Genomic DNA, 15,915 nt, shown 5'->3' on the forward strand with positions numbered 1-15,915 from the left:
AAGAAAACCGGCATAAAAATTTAAAAAATTAATAAACATTTCTCTAATTCCTATCAACGCAAAAAAAAGGAAGCAAAACAAGCGCGACACAACAATAATTACTTATTTCTACAATGCTTTTAAAAAAATACTTAATTTAAAAATCAATACAAAATAAAAAATTTCAATACTGAATTATCTTTTATTTTCTTTAATTTCTTAATTCACAATTTATTCGCTAGAGATTTTATCTTCCATTACATAAGCATACACTTAAACAAGTAAAACTTCTATGCAGCAACAGTATATGAGAATAATTAATAAGTTAATAAGAAAGTAAAAATTTTAAAGGAATTAATCAATAATAAATTTAAAATTTAATAAAATTATTTATAATAATTAATAATTAATTTATCCTCATTATTTGCATAAATTAATTTTTCATTTAAAAAAAAAAAAAAAAAAATTATAGAGGTAATCCCAATTTACGTCATGTAGATGGCGTTGCGCGGAGAATGGAAAGAGGGATGTGAATCGTGCAATTGGTAAACGAATTTCACTGTTTTTAAGTATTTTAAATTTGCCGATTCTAACGCCGTTCGTATATACATAAAGAGATAATGACACTGTAGAAGCTAATGTATAGAAAAAATGATAAAATTTACATTATATTCGATGCTGAAGTAGCTAGGAGTCGTTGCCATGACAACAGTAGTACATGATGGTAGCGATTCGGTGCAAGATTTAAATCATGAGTTTGATTAAATGGTTGTTAAAGCCAGTATTAGGAGATAATGGAGAAGATAGTAAAGGTATGTTAAAATTAATAATAACACTAATTTAATACAAATTCATTTAATAAATTTCTTTGCAGAATTTCAAATGATTATTTTTCATCCCTATGATGCCTTGACAATGATATTTATTAATATCTTTAATTCTATGAAAATTTATAAAGCTAGAAATGCAATATCTGACATTATTAGATATGGAGTTTTTTTTCTTGCATTCTAAACATAATTTAAATTTCTTTATATTCTCATAACTCTATTTGTAATGTTTGATTATTTGGTATATTGTGAGTTTTGCTAACATTTGCATTGTCTTTTTGCTCTAATATTAATATTAAATTATCAAATAATCAAATTATTTTTAGAATGCAAAAGTAATATCGAAATGCGCGGTTAAAACCGAAGAATGCTTTGCGATCGTTAAAAGTTGAAATTAAATTTCTTTATTTTGACGTTAACATTTTATTCGTGTGGTTCTAACTATAGAAATTACATTTTAATTAATATTGTTTACATTTGAATTGTTTTTTTTTGGTAATTGTTTCATTAACTGTTGTATTGTTGCATTTTATGAATTTGATTGGAAGAAAAATTTAATTGTAGTAGAATTCACCTATAACAAATTCACTTTTTTTTTTTTTTTAAATGACAAAGTTTTTGTCTTCTAGCACACAGACAAAAAAAAAGTTATAAAGGTTGAGTCAATTCATTTGTTTAACGAATATGTAAATATAAAAAAATCAATTGAGCTTTTATGATTTGATCAAATCATTTATAGTATTTAGAGCATAAGAAATTTTTAAGTAAAAAGTTTATTAGAATTAATGTATTTTTATATATATATAAAAAAAATATACTTGAATTCATATAACTATTTTTAATTCTTAAATTTTGATAATCGATAATTCTTCCTTGGAAATGATTGATTAGACAGTTTTCGTCTCTTATATAATTACATTTAGCAATATGAGCAACTGATTTATATATTTGAATATTGCTAATATTTATCCTTATAGTAATTGAAAATGTAATTGTTTAATTTTTTTCAATTTTTACAATAGTTACATATACAATAGAGAATAACATATCTACTTTATAATTAAGATTTAAATTAATAAGTAACTTATTTTTATTTATAAATGAGAGAAATGCTTAAATAAAATTTTGCAGACATTTTATAGTTGTTTATGAATAATTCATTTATAGTATTCAATAATTAAAAATTGTTAACATCTAATTATTCATTTACTTGTATGCTTATCTTTAAACGGATAAAGAAATCTTTGATAAAAGTAAAATTGAAATTTCGATGACTAATGCAGTTATCATGATATAAATGCAATAAAATATTTTTTGCATTACTAATAAATCAGTAAAAAAAAATTTTCAGTGATGTAAAAATGTATATAATTTTAAATAAAAAAATGTATAATATTATTCTGTAAAAGAATTTTAAAATTGATTGTATTGAAGATGCAACAAGTGCTTACACTTGTTGCATCATTGAATTTCAATTTTATTTTTAACAGATATTTTTTTTCATTGAATATCAATCTAAAATAAGTAGATTTTGATTTACATTTTAATGTGAAGCTATTTCCTTTTAGCAGAAAAACCATTATTTGTGAATTAGATTAAATAAACTTCTTTTTATTTTTCCCTCTTTAGTTAATATGATGAAAATTTAAAAGAAAAAGCATTATTTATTATATGTAATGTATAAATAATGAAATTCATTATTTATGAAAGCTGAACGAAATTTAAAAATTGTATAATAAAGTATATTATTTGAAAACTAATGATAATTACATTTAGACTGAAATCATAAAATGTTACAACTGATATTGAATGTATAAATATCTGATCTATTGTATTGAAAACTAATTTCTTTTGTTCATTTGTTTTTTTTATATTAAGATTGTTATTATTTTAAATTTTGTGAAAAATATTTTTTTATATGTATGTTATTTTTAAATTATCATTATTAACTTTAAACATTTTGTATCAAAAATATAATTGCTTAAATTTTAATTCAAGTTAAGTTATAAAACCTGACTGTTCTATACTCATTACCTAATATTAACTATAAGATATTACTTAAATTTATAGGTTAAGATGATAGCTTATTAATTTCAAAATCTTTACTAATTATTTAGTAATTTTTATATCAATTTAGCATAAATTTGCTTTTATTATGAATTTATATTGATTTCATTTATAAGATAACTACAGTATTTCTATAATTTTTGTATTAAAGTTGAAGAGTTAGTTTATCAATTTCATTAAAAAAATTAACACTGATTACACAAATTATTCTCTAAAATAAAATTATAAAATTTTTCTTAAATGATTTTGTTTAAAGCATTGAGAATTATTTATCAAGGTAAAAAATGTTAAAAATGATATTACATTTGTTTTCTTTTTTTAATTTTTGTTTTGTTGGTGGGAATTTTTTCTGAGTACTCTATTTAATTACAGAGTGACTAAATGTTTTGTAGACTTTAAAGAATTAAAAGCTAGTGACTTTCTTTCTTCAGTAACACATCATCACAGAAGGAACAGTTGATTTATGTATTTTTTATTAAAGGAAATGCATTTTGGTTTTGAAATGCATTTCCTTTAATAAAAAATACATAAATCAACTGTTCCTTATATGATGTGTTACTGAAGAGTCACTAGCTTTTAATTCTTTTTAAAGTCTACAAAAACCAGTAACGGAAACCTAATTAAATGTTTTATGTTGTTATGCAACAATGATTTTACTGGAAACTGTGAGAATATAAATTGTCTGCTCCAAATAGACTAGGAAAATGCAATATAATATATATATATATATATATATATATATAATATAAGCATTTTATTTATGATATTCAAATTTATTTCTTAAAATAAATTTTTTTTGTATTTTATACATTTTATATATAATTATTTGTATTTTATATATAAATTGTATCGTGCATTGTTTTTTTAAAATTGATTTGAAACAAATTTACCTGTTGATTTAATTTTTACTGGTTCATAATTTAACAAGAAGGTAAACATAAAAATATTAATATCTTTTTTTATCATTTTTATTTTTCAATTCTCTTAATCAAAAACACTACTGAAATATTTAAGATAATGTAAACATCATTTATTAAATTAATTTTTTCATTTTTTTATATTTCAGTCTTAAATAGAATTATATTTATTAATATTTAACAAATATTTATAAAAGAAAAAAATATAAATCAACCAAGTTTGAATTTTTTTCGTAAAGCACTTAAATCTGTTATTATTGTGATATTGTGTAATGTTTTTAATTAATTGTTGATTTATTTGTTGAGGCATGAGTTTTTGTAATCTGATCTGATCTTGTAGAATTAAATTTTTGCATAGTTTTAATTTTTTAATTTTAAGATTTTATAATAAAGTATATTTCTATTGAATTCTAATAATTACAAATAATAACTTTTATTATTATTATTATTATTATATTATTATTTTTTTTTTAACCAATATAATATTAATCATATAATTTAGTTGTTAAGATAACTGAATTTTGAAATTACAAAATATGATTTATTATTTTTTAATGTTAGTTTTATAGTATGCTGGAAAATGTTCTTATACAGTAAAAATTGTCATGTTAGGTAAATGAAATACTTCAAGTGGACGTCACGCCAACTGAAGAGGCGTTAAATTTTTTTAACGCTTCTTTGTGTGAATATTTCTCTATGATAGAAAGATTGTCATAAATGGCAACAAACAACTTAATTGAATAAACACAATATTAATACAACCAATTAATTCCTGTTCATTTACTATTTTTATCTACTATTTCCAATTTAGATAAGAGACAACACATTGCTTAACAGAAATTTTTAAATTCCTATATACAAAACCATATTTTAAAGAATAGACATATTAATTAAAATTGTAGTCTTGTAATAAAATTATTATATTTTGAATAACCTTTTATGAAGTACACACTAAATTAACATATAAAAATTTTGTCAAACAATTAAAATATTTCAAAAAGTTTATAAGTTACTTAATAAAATTTTATTTATTATTATAGAAATGCTTCCCAAATATATAGGCTATAATGTCATTTCTATAAAGACATGTTTTGTTTTGCAAAAATATGAAATCAACAATAGGAAATACATTTACAATTTAATAACTTTCAAATGACAACAAAACATTCAGATAGGTCAAATCAGTGATATTTAATATAACATATTTCTTAGTATAGGTTGAACAAAACATAAAATGGATGTGAGCTTTGAAGAATAAGAATAGTGACAGTGTAACTATTATTAACTAGAATAATGGTAAATAGTAAATGATATTTGAACTTTTCATATTGTGACATAATTTCAGAAAATATGAAAATTATTAAAATTTATAAAAATGATTTGTCTTAGTAATAGATTATTTTGTCTGCTATTATTATGATACACTTCTTGTCTAGTCTTCTTAATGACTTGTGAGCACTAAGATTGGCCTTACTTTACTGCTAGACTTATTACACCACCACAGGACATCAAATTAGACTTAGAAAAACAATATTTTATTTTCAGAATGCATTTCGGACCTGGAGTCCCTCATCATCTTTTTTGACTTAACATGTTAATTTGATGTTTAGAACATTAAAAGATTAAACACTCTATAAAAAAATTTTACATAAAATAGGATAGTGCTGATAAAATAAAACAGAATAATAAACTAAAGTACTGTTAAACCAGTAAAGTAGTAAATATATATATATTGTTAAAACAAAATAATAAGCAGATTCACTGTAAAACAAAGAAAGTAACAAGATGATTCAAAATAATCTATATTTAGCAGACAATATGGAAAAGTTCAAACAATAGCTGTTTGTATTCCTTGTTCACAATTGCAGATAATTAGCTGGTATTTGCTAAGTTATATAATTTATAATGAACTATTACTAATACTAGAAATGTTATTTTAATTCACTCTAAGTTTTTGTTTTTTCTATTTTAGTAGTTTAAATGTAGTTAAATCATATTGCCTTTATAGTATTAGTTAATTAATGATGTAGTTTGTACAAAAAAGTAATAATGGGTGCACAGTTTTTTGAAAATACTAATTTAGAAATTTATATTTATAGTACATTTTAATATACTAGTTTATTGAATATACTACAATGAATGTTCTATTTTATTAAGGCGTGTTCATTTATTGAGATTTTTTGCTCAATACTATATTACAGAATTAAAAATTTAAAACACTTTTGTAATATTGTATGTAATTTTCTGCCAAATAATTTCATAAAAACTGAACAGATATTATCTTTCAAAGAGTTTAAAAAGTTTGAATAACTATATAGTTTTTCTAATCTTTGAAATATTTTTTAGATTATTGAAAATATAAAATTTAAACAAATAATTTTTGTACAGTAATTTAAAAGAATATAATTAGTAATAAATAAATAAATATATATATATATATTTATTATATTAATTAATTAATTGGTAAAATATTAATTGAAATTTGATAATTTTATCAAAAAATAATAATAAATGAAGGTTTATCATTTAATATGTAAGAAATACAAACATTTCTATTCATATTACTAATTGATTTTTTTAAATATTTATTTCAACAGTAGGAGTTGTTCAATTAAAATAAAAGATAATCTAAAAGAAATATAAAAAAAAGACATTTAGCATATATATATATATATATGCTAAAAGTTCAAATTAATTTCATATTAAATTATATATAATTCACTCACCAAAAATGCTATATGGTTTAAAATATTCTACAAATAGTCAAATGTTTTTTTTATGAAACTTTGTTTGCTTACATTGTAATTGTAAATTTCATTTTTATATAAAAAATTTATTTTTACACTTCTCAATATAAAATAAAAATACAATTATTTATATCTTTTTATTTTCTTTTTAATAAATCTATAAGATAAAGCTTATAATTGAATGAAAAAACTAAGAAAATATATTTAGCACTATACATAGTCTAGTTGTCTGGTACTAAATATACACCAAATGCTACATTTCAGTTTCTTAGACACCGATTATTATTATATCGTTTGTATTAACTGACTATTATACTTTTTTTTCCATATTAAAAAGTATTACTTTTTTAAGTAAAAGCTAAAATTTTATAATTTAGAATTTTTTTTATATAATAAACAAATATTAATTGTACTGCTTATTGAGGTAACCTCAATGAGCAGTACCAAACATAGTTTTTTAATTAAAGAGTATAATTGAACCAAAAACATTACTAATATGAAAAAATAAAAAAAGTAATAACTTAAAAATAAGTTTGAGATTAATTCAATGGTTACATATTTAAACTTCAGACATGTTTATAAGATGATCAATGAAAAGGATAACACACATTTATAATGGTTAGTAATTTTCAGAATTTGTGCTAATTTTTAATGTTAACAGATTAAAAATTGCACAAGAATTTATCTTCAAAGGTCGTGTTATATTATTAGATGCTATGCCTTAATAAAAATAACTAACTAGTTCAGATGATGAAAATGTTGAAATTTACAATTTCATGAAAATAAACATTATGGCTAATAGATCAGTTTGCATAATGTGAAATTTTAAATTTTTAAACAAAATACACTCAAATCCTATTGCAAAGTTATTAAATCACATTTGAAATATTTAATACTTTTTATCAAATTAATACAAATTGCTTTTAAAATGTCACAAAAAATTCATATATAAGCAAAGAACCAACATTAGTTAGCCTATATTTCATTTTAACTACTATTTCAGACAAAAAATATTGTTTCTAAGGCTTTTGTGTAATTGAACTTTTTAGAGAGATTGCTGTTATCTGAATTTCTCTGCATGTGTTGTACATCTGCAATACAGTTAAACAAATTCCAAAATCTTTTAATAACCAAGTAAAAAACTGAACTTCTTTTGACTGAAAGTCTTAATTTAATGTTACACAAACATTTTTATAGCTTTTAAACTTGATTTTTAAATGCACCAAGAACTTTGAACAAAATTGAAAACAATTGGCTAGAAAAGACTGAAAAATAACTTTAAACTTTAATTTTAAAAACTATTTTATTAATTGTAAGATTGTATATGGTATATAATAGTAGTGCATTTAAAAATGAATGAAAGTCTTGAATTAAAATAATGTTAATTATGCTGTTTTTAGTGTATCAAATTAATTAATCTTCAAAATTATATGGAAATTTATAAATAAATTTCTTTTAAGCATTTATTGAGAATGATTTCGTTTCATTAAGAATAAATTTATAATAGTTTATATGTTAACTTTTATTTAATTTCTTTTAATTAAATCAAAAGCATATTTGAAATTATGCATAACAAAAATACTCAACAAAAATATGCACTCAATTTAATTTTGAATAACATAAACATTAATTTCTAAAACTTTCAACATTTTATAGAAGTAATAAAAAAAAAGTTTTTTGGTTTTTTAAGATTTGCTTTCTTTCAAGTCTTGTATTTTCATATAAGAAATAAGAAAATTCTTACTGCAAACTTTATTTTTAATACATTTTTAAAAATTTCATACATACACTATCCATTTAAAAATAACTAGTATGTAACAATAAATATATTTTTAAATATTAAAAATTAAATCTGTCAAAGTTATTATAAATTCACCTTTTTCAGGTTGAATTAATTAAAAAATGCAATTTTTAAATATTTAGTAATGGATTTTAAATTGCATTTTTAATTTTAAAGAAATTTTTTTCCATTTTAGAAATTATTTTTTAAACAATTCTAGTTATAAAAGGTTGTATTTTTATATTAAAGTTACTATTTTTGTTTTTGAAAATTTAAGTGAGTGTCAAATTATCTAGTGCATGTTTTATCTTAATCATTTATTTAAAACTTTATTTTAAAATATCAATAAAAAAAATCCAGTGTATCAATATCATCTTATGCAATTTGATACTGTTATGTCTCCTCTGTAAAATTTAACATTAATTTGTTTTCAAATAGTTTAATTAATAGTGGTGGAAATTTGTTGTTAATATAATATTTGTGTAATATAATATAGTAAACTTTTCAGCTGATAGTGTTTATTTTATTGATATAATTAAGTAAACATTAAGCTTGATTAAAATGTAATTTTCATATACAATTTTAACTGTTTTTATTTTGGTTAATATGTTTTAACAGTGGAATAGGATCTTCAAATACCAGTAATTTTTGAATTTGTGTATTTTATACATAACTATATGAAATATAAAATAATTCATGATAAATATTTTGTTTTGAATACAATTCTAAAATTATCTGAAAGAAAATTTTTAATTGTTTTAAAATTAATATTTATATTTTATATAATATATTTATATTTATATATATTTATTTTATATCATACATTAAGTTTAAAAAAAAAATGGAAATTTTTAAAATTTTGTGTAGTTGTTGGCCACCCCTGCTATATAACAAGTCGATCACCAAACCAATTTTGGTCGATTGTTTGCGATGTTTTGACTTAATGTATTATATTTGTAACCGAACACAACAGTATGCATGCAGTTATGACTGGACTCATAAGCAGTGCACCTCGTACTGAATCACAGTGTATAAACACAGTATGTATTTCACACTTCCCCCTCCCCATTTAACTATGCCTATGACAACAAGTCGATCATGACACATTTTTAAGATAAAAAGTAGATCTTATGTACACAAAAGTTGGCCACCTCTGTTATATAATGTTTACATCTGAGTTATTCAGGTTGGCTGGTCAGAAAATGTGATCTTGACTGTAACTCTGACATTAATGATGAATAAAATTTGATTTATTAAAACTGCAATGTTTTAAAAATGTTGTTGAAAATATCAATGTAGATTTTACTGTTTTCAAATTTGTAATTACAGTAAGTGGCATTCTGAATTGTTGAATTAATCTTTAATGTTGTTATTTTGAACTTCAATCAATCAAAAGTAAATCTATCATTTAGACTTGAACAAAACCATATGGTGTTTGTCTATATAATAAATAATTGAAAACTTTTTAGGTAAATTTTCCAAGAAATTTTATTATTAAAATTATATTGCATTAGTATAAATAAATTCTGATAGTAAAATTTTTGAAACAAATTAACAACTTTTTTTATTATTTTTAGATATTGGGAACCTGAATAATTATATCGATAATATTTTGGGAAATTTGAAGAAAGATGAGCTTTTTATCCATCAGATCGATCCTTTGATAATACCAGATATTGATGAAGGCAAGTTTAAGACATCTCTTGGAGTCATAAGAGGCCTGTCAACTCTTCAGCGGATAGATGATTGTACTCTGTCTTACGAAGGTGATACAGTCAGAGTGGAAGGGTATCTTGGTGTAAGAGATATTTATTTTAATGTAAATTATAAAGCAAAAGCTATATTGTTTTGGATAAAGGGAATCATAGAAGGTAAATGTGACAGTCTTAGTGTAAGAATGAGCTTGATAGCATCACAAGGTAATATGAGATTGGATTCGTTTAAAGTCACACATTTCTCAGATTTTAAAGTAACAAGAGCTACTGGTCTGAGTATAATGCTAAATTGGCTGCTAAGATTAATTCTTAATAACATTGCTCATAAATCTAGATCAGTAATTATCAATGTGATGGAAAATTTTGTGTCTCAGTTTATACAAGAAAATATTTCAAATTTCCAATTTCCCCTGAATGCATTATAAATAATAAACTTATGGTATTGAATCCCCTACATATGCAAAATGTGTACAAAATATAAAATGTGTACGTATCATATAATAGATATGATAAATGTTGTGAACTATATTAGTATTGTTGGAAAATATGTTGTAACAAATTTTAATGATCAATTTAATGTAAAAATTATATTTATTAGTCTAAATCAAAAACAAATTTAAAAATATATTATCAAGACTAATTTTAAATTAAAGGAAATTTGTCTGAAGACCATAATCTCAGTGCCTCACCCAAAATAGCCTTAAATCAAAACCATGAACATTAATTATTAAAAATGTTTTAATGCAAGAACAAATGTGTGTTCAATTCTATATATATTGTATAAAATATAGTAAATGTGTTAGAATTATCTGTATGAACTATATTAATCCAACATCTATACAGTGTGGATTAAGCAAAAGATTTTTGTTTCCTTATAAACCTAGTTTATAAGTAGTATTGAAATATGAATGTATTTTGCATTCGAGTCTTTCAGAGAATGGTATAAGAGGATTACATATATTATAATTGTTAAAATAACGATTAAAACTTTTGCAAAATATTATGATAACAACAGATTGTCTAGATAATTAATACATTTATTTGAGATATCTACATACAGTACACGTGTATATACAGTATATATTTTTCAAAATATTAAAATATTTTTTAAATAAAAAAAAATATTTGTTAAAATACTTTTTTCATCCATTTTGAAGAAGAAACGAGGAAAATAAAAAAAAAAATATTTCTGGAATATTTTTATATTTAGTGATTTTTGAATATTTGATCTCATAATGAAAATTTAAGATATTCCATCAATTCCATTGAGCTTTAAACTGCATTTTGTGTTGATTTTAAACCAAAGTTTACATGTGCAAAGCTGATATAAATTTATTCTTAAAAAGTTTTTAACAACAAATGGAACTCTATTCATAAATATATAATATTGATGCCAAAAAATTTTTCGGGATGAAATAATCATTCCTTTGCTTGGTCAGTATCATTCCATATCAATAAGATGCAACATTAATATGATTATTGTTAGAATTACTTATGCAATATTTTTTAATGATTGTATATAAGTTATCAATATAAATATTGTTTATAAAATTATTTCTATATTTATTAATTGTTAAATTTTATTATTACTATTATTTTATTATCATCATTAAATTCAGATGTAATATATTGTTTTCAAAATGTTGTTAATCATTTTGCTTCTTATAAATGTTTGTTGTTGTTGTATACGTAGTGTTAAAGCAATCTATCGTCAAAACCCCGTAGCAGTGTTATATTATAAAAAAAAAGCGTAACTCTGTAAAATCTGTATATTTTTGTTCAATGGCTGCAGTGTAGTAATTGTTGTTATCAAACAGCATGAATTCATGTGATATAAAATAGTAACTGAATAAAAACTGTAAGTTTTAATAATATGTTATTTTTTTAGTCTTAAAGTTATTTAAATAATTCTTATGTTTAACATTGATGTTTTTATTTATACATGTGGCAAACATAATTCTCTTAAAATTTCAACTTAGCTTTATTATTACTATGAAACTGAAGGGGGGAAATCTATAAAAACAATTTTTAATCATTATTTCTGCCATATACTTTTTTATTAGACAATAGTTAATTATTAAAGCATGAAATTTTAAAATAATTATTGTATCTCTGAATTTGTTAAAGTGATTGCATTTAATTTTTGTGGTGTAAAACAGAATTACGAATAATTTAAACTAAAACAAATAGAATAATATGCAATTCATTTTCTTTTTCTGTTGTAAATTTTGGAGTTTGAAAATTTCTGCCGATAAAAAGGTAAGAATCAATAGTCAAATTTTCAACTGATGATTGATATTTCTTCTAATTAGAAATTTGTTAGACATTTCTAAGACAGATTTCTAATTAAAATTTTCTTAAAAATTAATAATATAGGCTAATTTTAAATAAAATATTAAAACAAGATTTTTTTATAAAATTAAATTGTTATAAATTTATGATACATAAAAGAATAAGGTTTTTGAAAATTTATTTTAAAAGTTAGCATTTGTAATAATAATAATAATATCCTAACATCTTTATTGAAATGTTTTCAAATATCTTTTAATTTTATTTAATTAAAAAGTTATTAGATCCACAAGGACATTTTATTCCATAAAAACAATGAAACAAAAAAAAAATGCTCTTACAATTTTAAATTACAAATTTTATAAACATTATTTTCAGATTTTTAATCCTTATGAGAGTAGCCAATGAAAGTTCGTTTCTATACGTAAAAAGATGAATTTTTAATATGTTCAATACCAGTCTATAATTCTGTTCTTAATAGAGAGGATTGCCATTTCCGTCTGATTGTGCTATTAGTATAGTCGTTAATACTAAAAATTTTTATTCAAAAATTATATTACTTTATCTATAGTTATTCCATTGCATCGTCTTAAATGGTTTACCCAAATATTGCTAAGTATCAAAAATAAATTCTGTGTGTCAAGAACTTAATTCAGTAAAGTGTGTGTGTGTTAGTTATAAGTTGTATAAATCATTTATGATTATATATATACACACACACACACCATAAAATATATTGATAAAGTTTTACTTGAAAGTACTTAATGTAATATGTAATCGATTATCTTTTCATTCATATTAAATTTAATTGAGATTAATATTTGGAAAAAATAGATTAACCTGTCATCCAGAATTGATTGACTATCTATATAATAGTATAATTCTGGTATACATGGTTTTCACTTATTAGAACCTATTAGTTTTACACACTAAACATTTTAAAATACAAAAAGTACTGTCATGTCCAGTTGCTACTTTTATAGATATTCCGCTCATATTATTCTTATAATTTATTTAGATATACTCATCTACATAATTATACTGTATGATGAATAAAATGCATAATAGAGTAGTGAGATATTTTTAAAAAACCAATTCTGAATGGGTGTGTCGAAATTTCGAATTCATACACTTTCTAAATTTAGTTTTCGTTATTTGAAGAATAATTTATTTGCCCCATTGAATGATGATAAAATTTTCCTAGTTTCCTAATATATATGTGTGATTATAACGTTAAAAAAAAAAAAAAAACTTTCCGTCCTGCGGGCACTGAGTGCCTCATTTTAGTAAGCCCATTATGGGTTCGGCCAGGTCCACAATGGGGCGTGGGACGGGGCCCAACGTATCCTTGATTTCATATTTATAATTAATACTACAAGCAGAAAATCAGAATTATTACATAAAGCGTTTCTGAAGCTAACCTGAATAAATAAATAACAATAAAACACAAATTTGAAGGAACAAAACGAATTTAGGAAAAAGTTTATCACGTTATTAAAGACATTACAAAAGCATAAAACACCGAAAAAAATCATATTGCTGATTTCTACACTGCTGTATGCCTGCCTGGATGTTTGATTGATTGATATACATCACATACTGATTAAATGCTCATTCTTCGATACTTTTTTTTAGTTTTGCCTCAGTTCCCACAGGGCCTTTTTGTTCCAATTTCCCAAGCTCACAATAGGAGCAGCCTATTTCTGAAAGACCGGAACGGACCGCCTACGAAACTTCCTGGAGTAGTAGTATGAGTATTTGTATTTCATACCGAGTCTCTTAAGCAGTAGATTAAATCTAGCCGGTCAAACAGTACCAGTAGCCACAGTAGCTGGTCGGGTGGCCGCTCCTGGTGACTGAATAGAAACTGGACAGATCCAAAAACCCCCAAGTATTTTTCTTAAGTAGTGTATCCCGATATGTAGGGTCCCACCCATTACCATCCAGCTAACCGCCTTATTGTGGCCCTGGCCGAACCCACGATAGGCTTGAAAAAAGGCAGCGCATACTCTAACGTGCAACCGGACACAAGATGTGTAGTAGGAGTTTTGAATTGTGCAGTAATTAATTGTCTCTTCTGGTTATGTTAAAGTGAATATGTTTACCTAAATTACACGGTGTGTATATTATTCAGCCCACGAAATATAGTTTATCATAAGGTTTGGCCACCCCTGTAATATAGCGCATAATTTCTTTATTTTTTAAAAACATATTTGAATTTTCATTGTCTAAATTGCGTATTATAGAATATTTGCTAATTGTCTTACGACAATAAGCAGGGATTACGATATAATTCTCTCAATCACTATAAAAATAATCGCGCATTATTAAGAAGAAAAAAATTCAAAAGTAATGACTTTTTTCTGATCGTAAGTAACTGTCTTCAGATATATTGTCAAGTCACGAACTTCGTATTTAGATAAAAGACATTCTATATATCTTTCTGAGGTTAACAGCTGCATTCGTCAAGTCATTGATTTTCTCTTCGAGATGTCTGGAACATCTTAACAGAGAAAAGCCTCGATAGAATAAGTAATTTAATGGATTTCGTCTATATAATATTTGCTCGGGAATAACTTATCTACTATGTAATTTACCAAAGATTTAAGTTCGATTTTTATGACTGCATAAGTCATTTATAAATTGCTCTTTTAAACGAGTGTGTTAATATTTGAATGTATTCATCTTTAACAAGACTTTGCGTGATAAACTGCTATAGAGAATAATAACAGTCATAAATTTTATTAAGATTATTAGACGATGCACTTTTTAGTATATTAGTTTTCATTGATCCTGTCAAATTAGATTATTCGATGACATTTTTCTGAGTATTTGGTATACCGTAAAATAACAAATTTTTGATAAAAATTATGAAGATATATTAATAAAATAAAAGTAATTACACAGCTAACTCCAGAATATGCTGTTTTAACTTGCTTCGATTAAATAACAGCCAGCAGATTAATTTTCTGGACTTGGGAAAATTATTTTTAAAAAATTATAACCTAATTGTCGGCTATAATTGGGCTGCAATTTGAAAAATTGTAGACCTATAAATTCTCACTGTCGTCCGTCTTTCCTTCCTTAATCTCGAGAACGGAGTTAGATGAACGAGGAGACCAGATGTGGAAACCTTAGGAGCAAGAGGCCCCAATTCAATATACAGTATACGCGAACTTCTGTTACAAACCGAAAGTCGCGTTATTTCCAATTCAAAATTTCCCCTGAAAGGAGTTAGATATATGACCTGCACGACTCCATTGCTAACGGGAAAGTGTGATGTACAGGGACAAAACAATTGCTCGTTTATATATAAAGATATTGGTTCTTATGGATAGAATTATTATCGATAAGTCTCCAACCAAATCCATCCGATTGAATACTCTCTTCCATTCGTAATCTACAAGTATTGGTAATAAATGAAAGCCGGAAAGCCCATTGTTAAGAGAATATTCACTTCCTTCACTAACCATTTAAATTCAGATATAAAGAAATTAAAATTTCATCGCGAGCTCAGGCAATTGTAATTGTCTAGTTTGCCTGACTTTGTAACACAATTAAATCTGAATAAATTTTACTATGGAAACTGCA

The 15,915-nt window shown here is 23.4% G+C and overlaps 1 protein-coding gene across 1 annotated transcript; it reads left to right on the plus strand.

Annotated features, from left to right (window-relative positions):
- Window positions 1–465: 465 nt before the first annotated feature.
- Window positions 466–11,909, plus strand: LOC136988620 (uncharacterized). Its single transcript, XM_067286524.1, has 2 exons — window positions 466–791; window positions 9,898–11,909. Exons 1-2 carry the CDS (start codon window positions 731–733, stop codon window positions 10,458–10,460), a joined length of 624 nt encoding a protein of 207 aa, XP_067142625.1. The 5' UTR covers window positions 466–730; the 3' UTR covers window positions 10,461–11,909.
- The last annotated feature ends 4,006 nt before the right edge of the window (window positions 11,910–15,915 follow it).

This window comes from Centruroides vittatus, unplaced genomic scaffold (assembly GCF_030686945.1).
Source record: "Centruroides vittatus isolate TY-2023 unplaced genomic scaffold, ASM3068694v2 scaffold_373, whole genome shotgun sequence".
NCBI lineage: Eukaryota > Metazoa > Arthropoda > Arachnida > Scorpiones > Buthidae > Centruroides > Centruroides vittatus.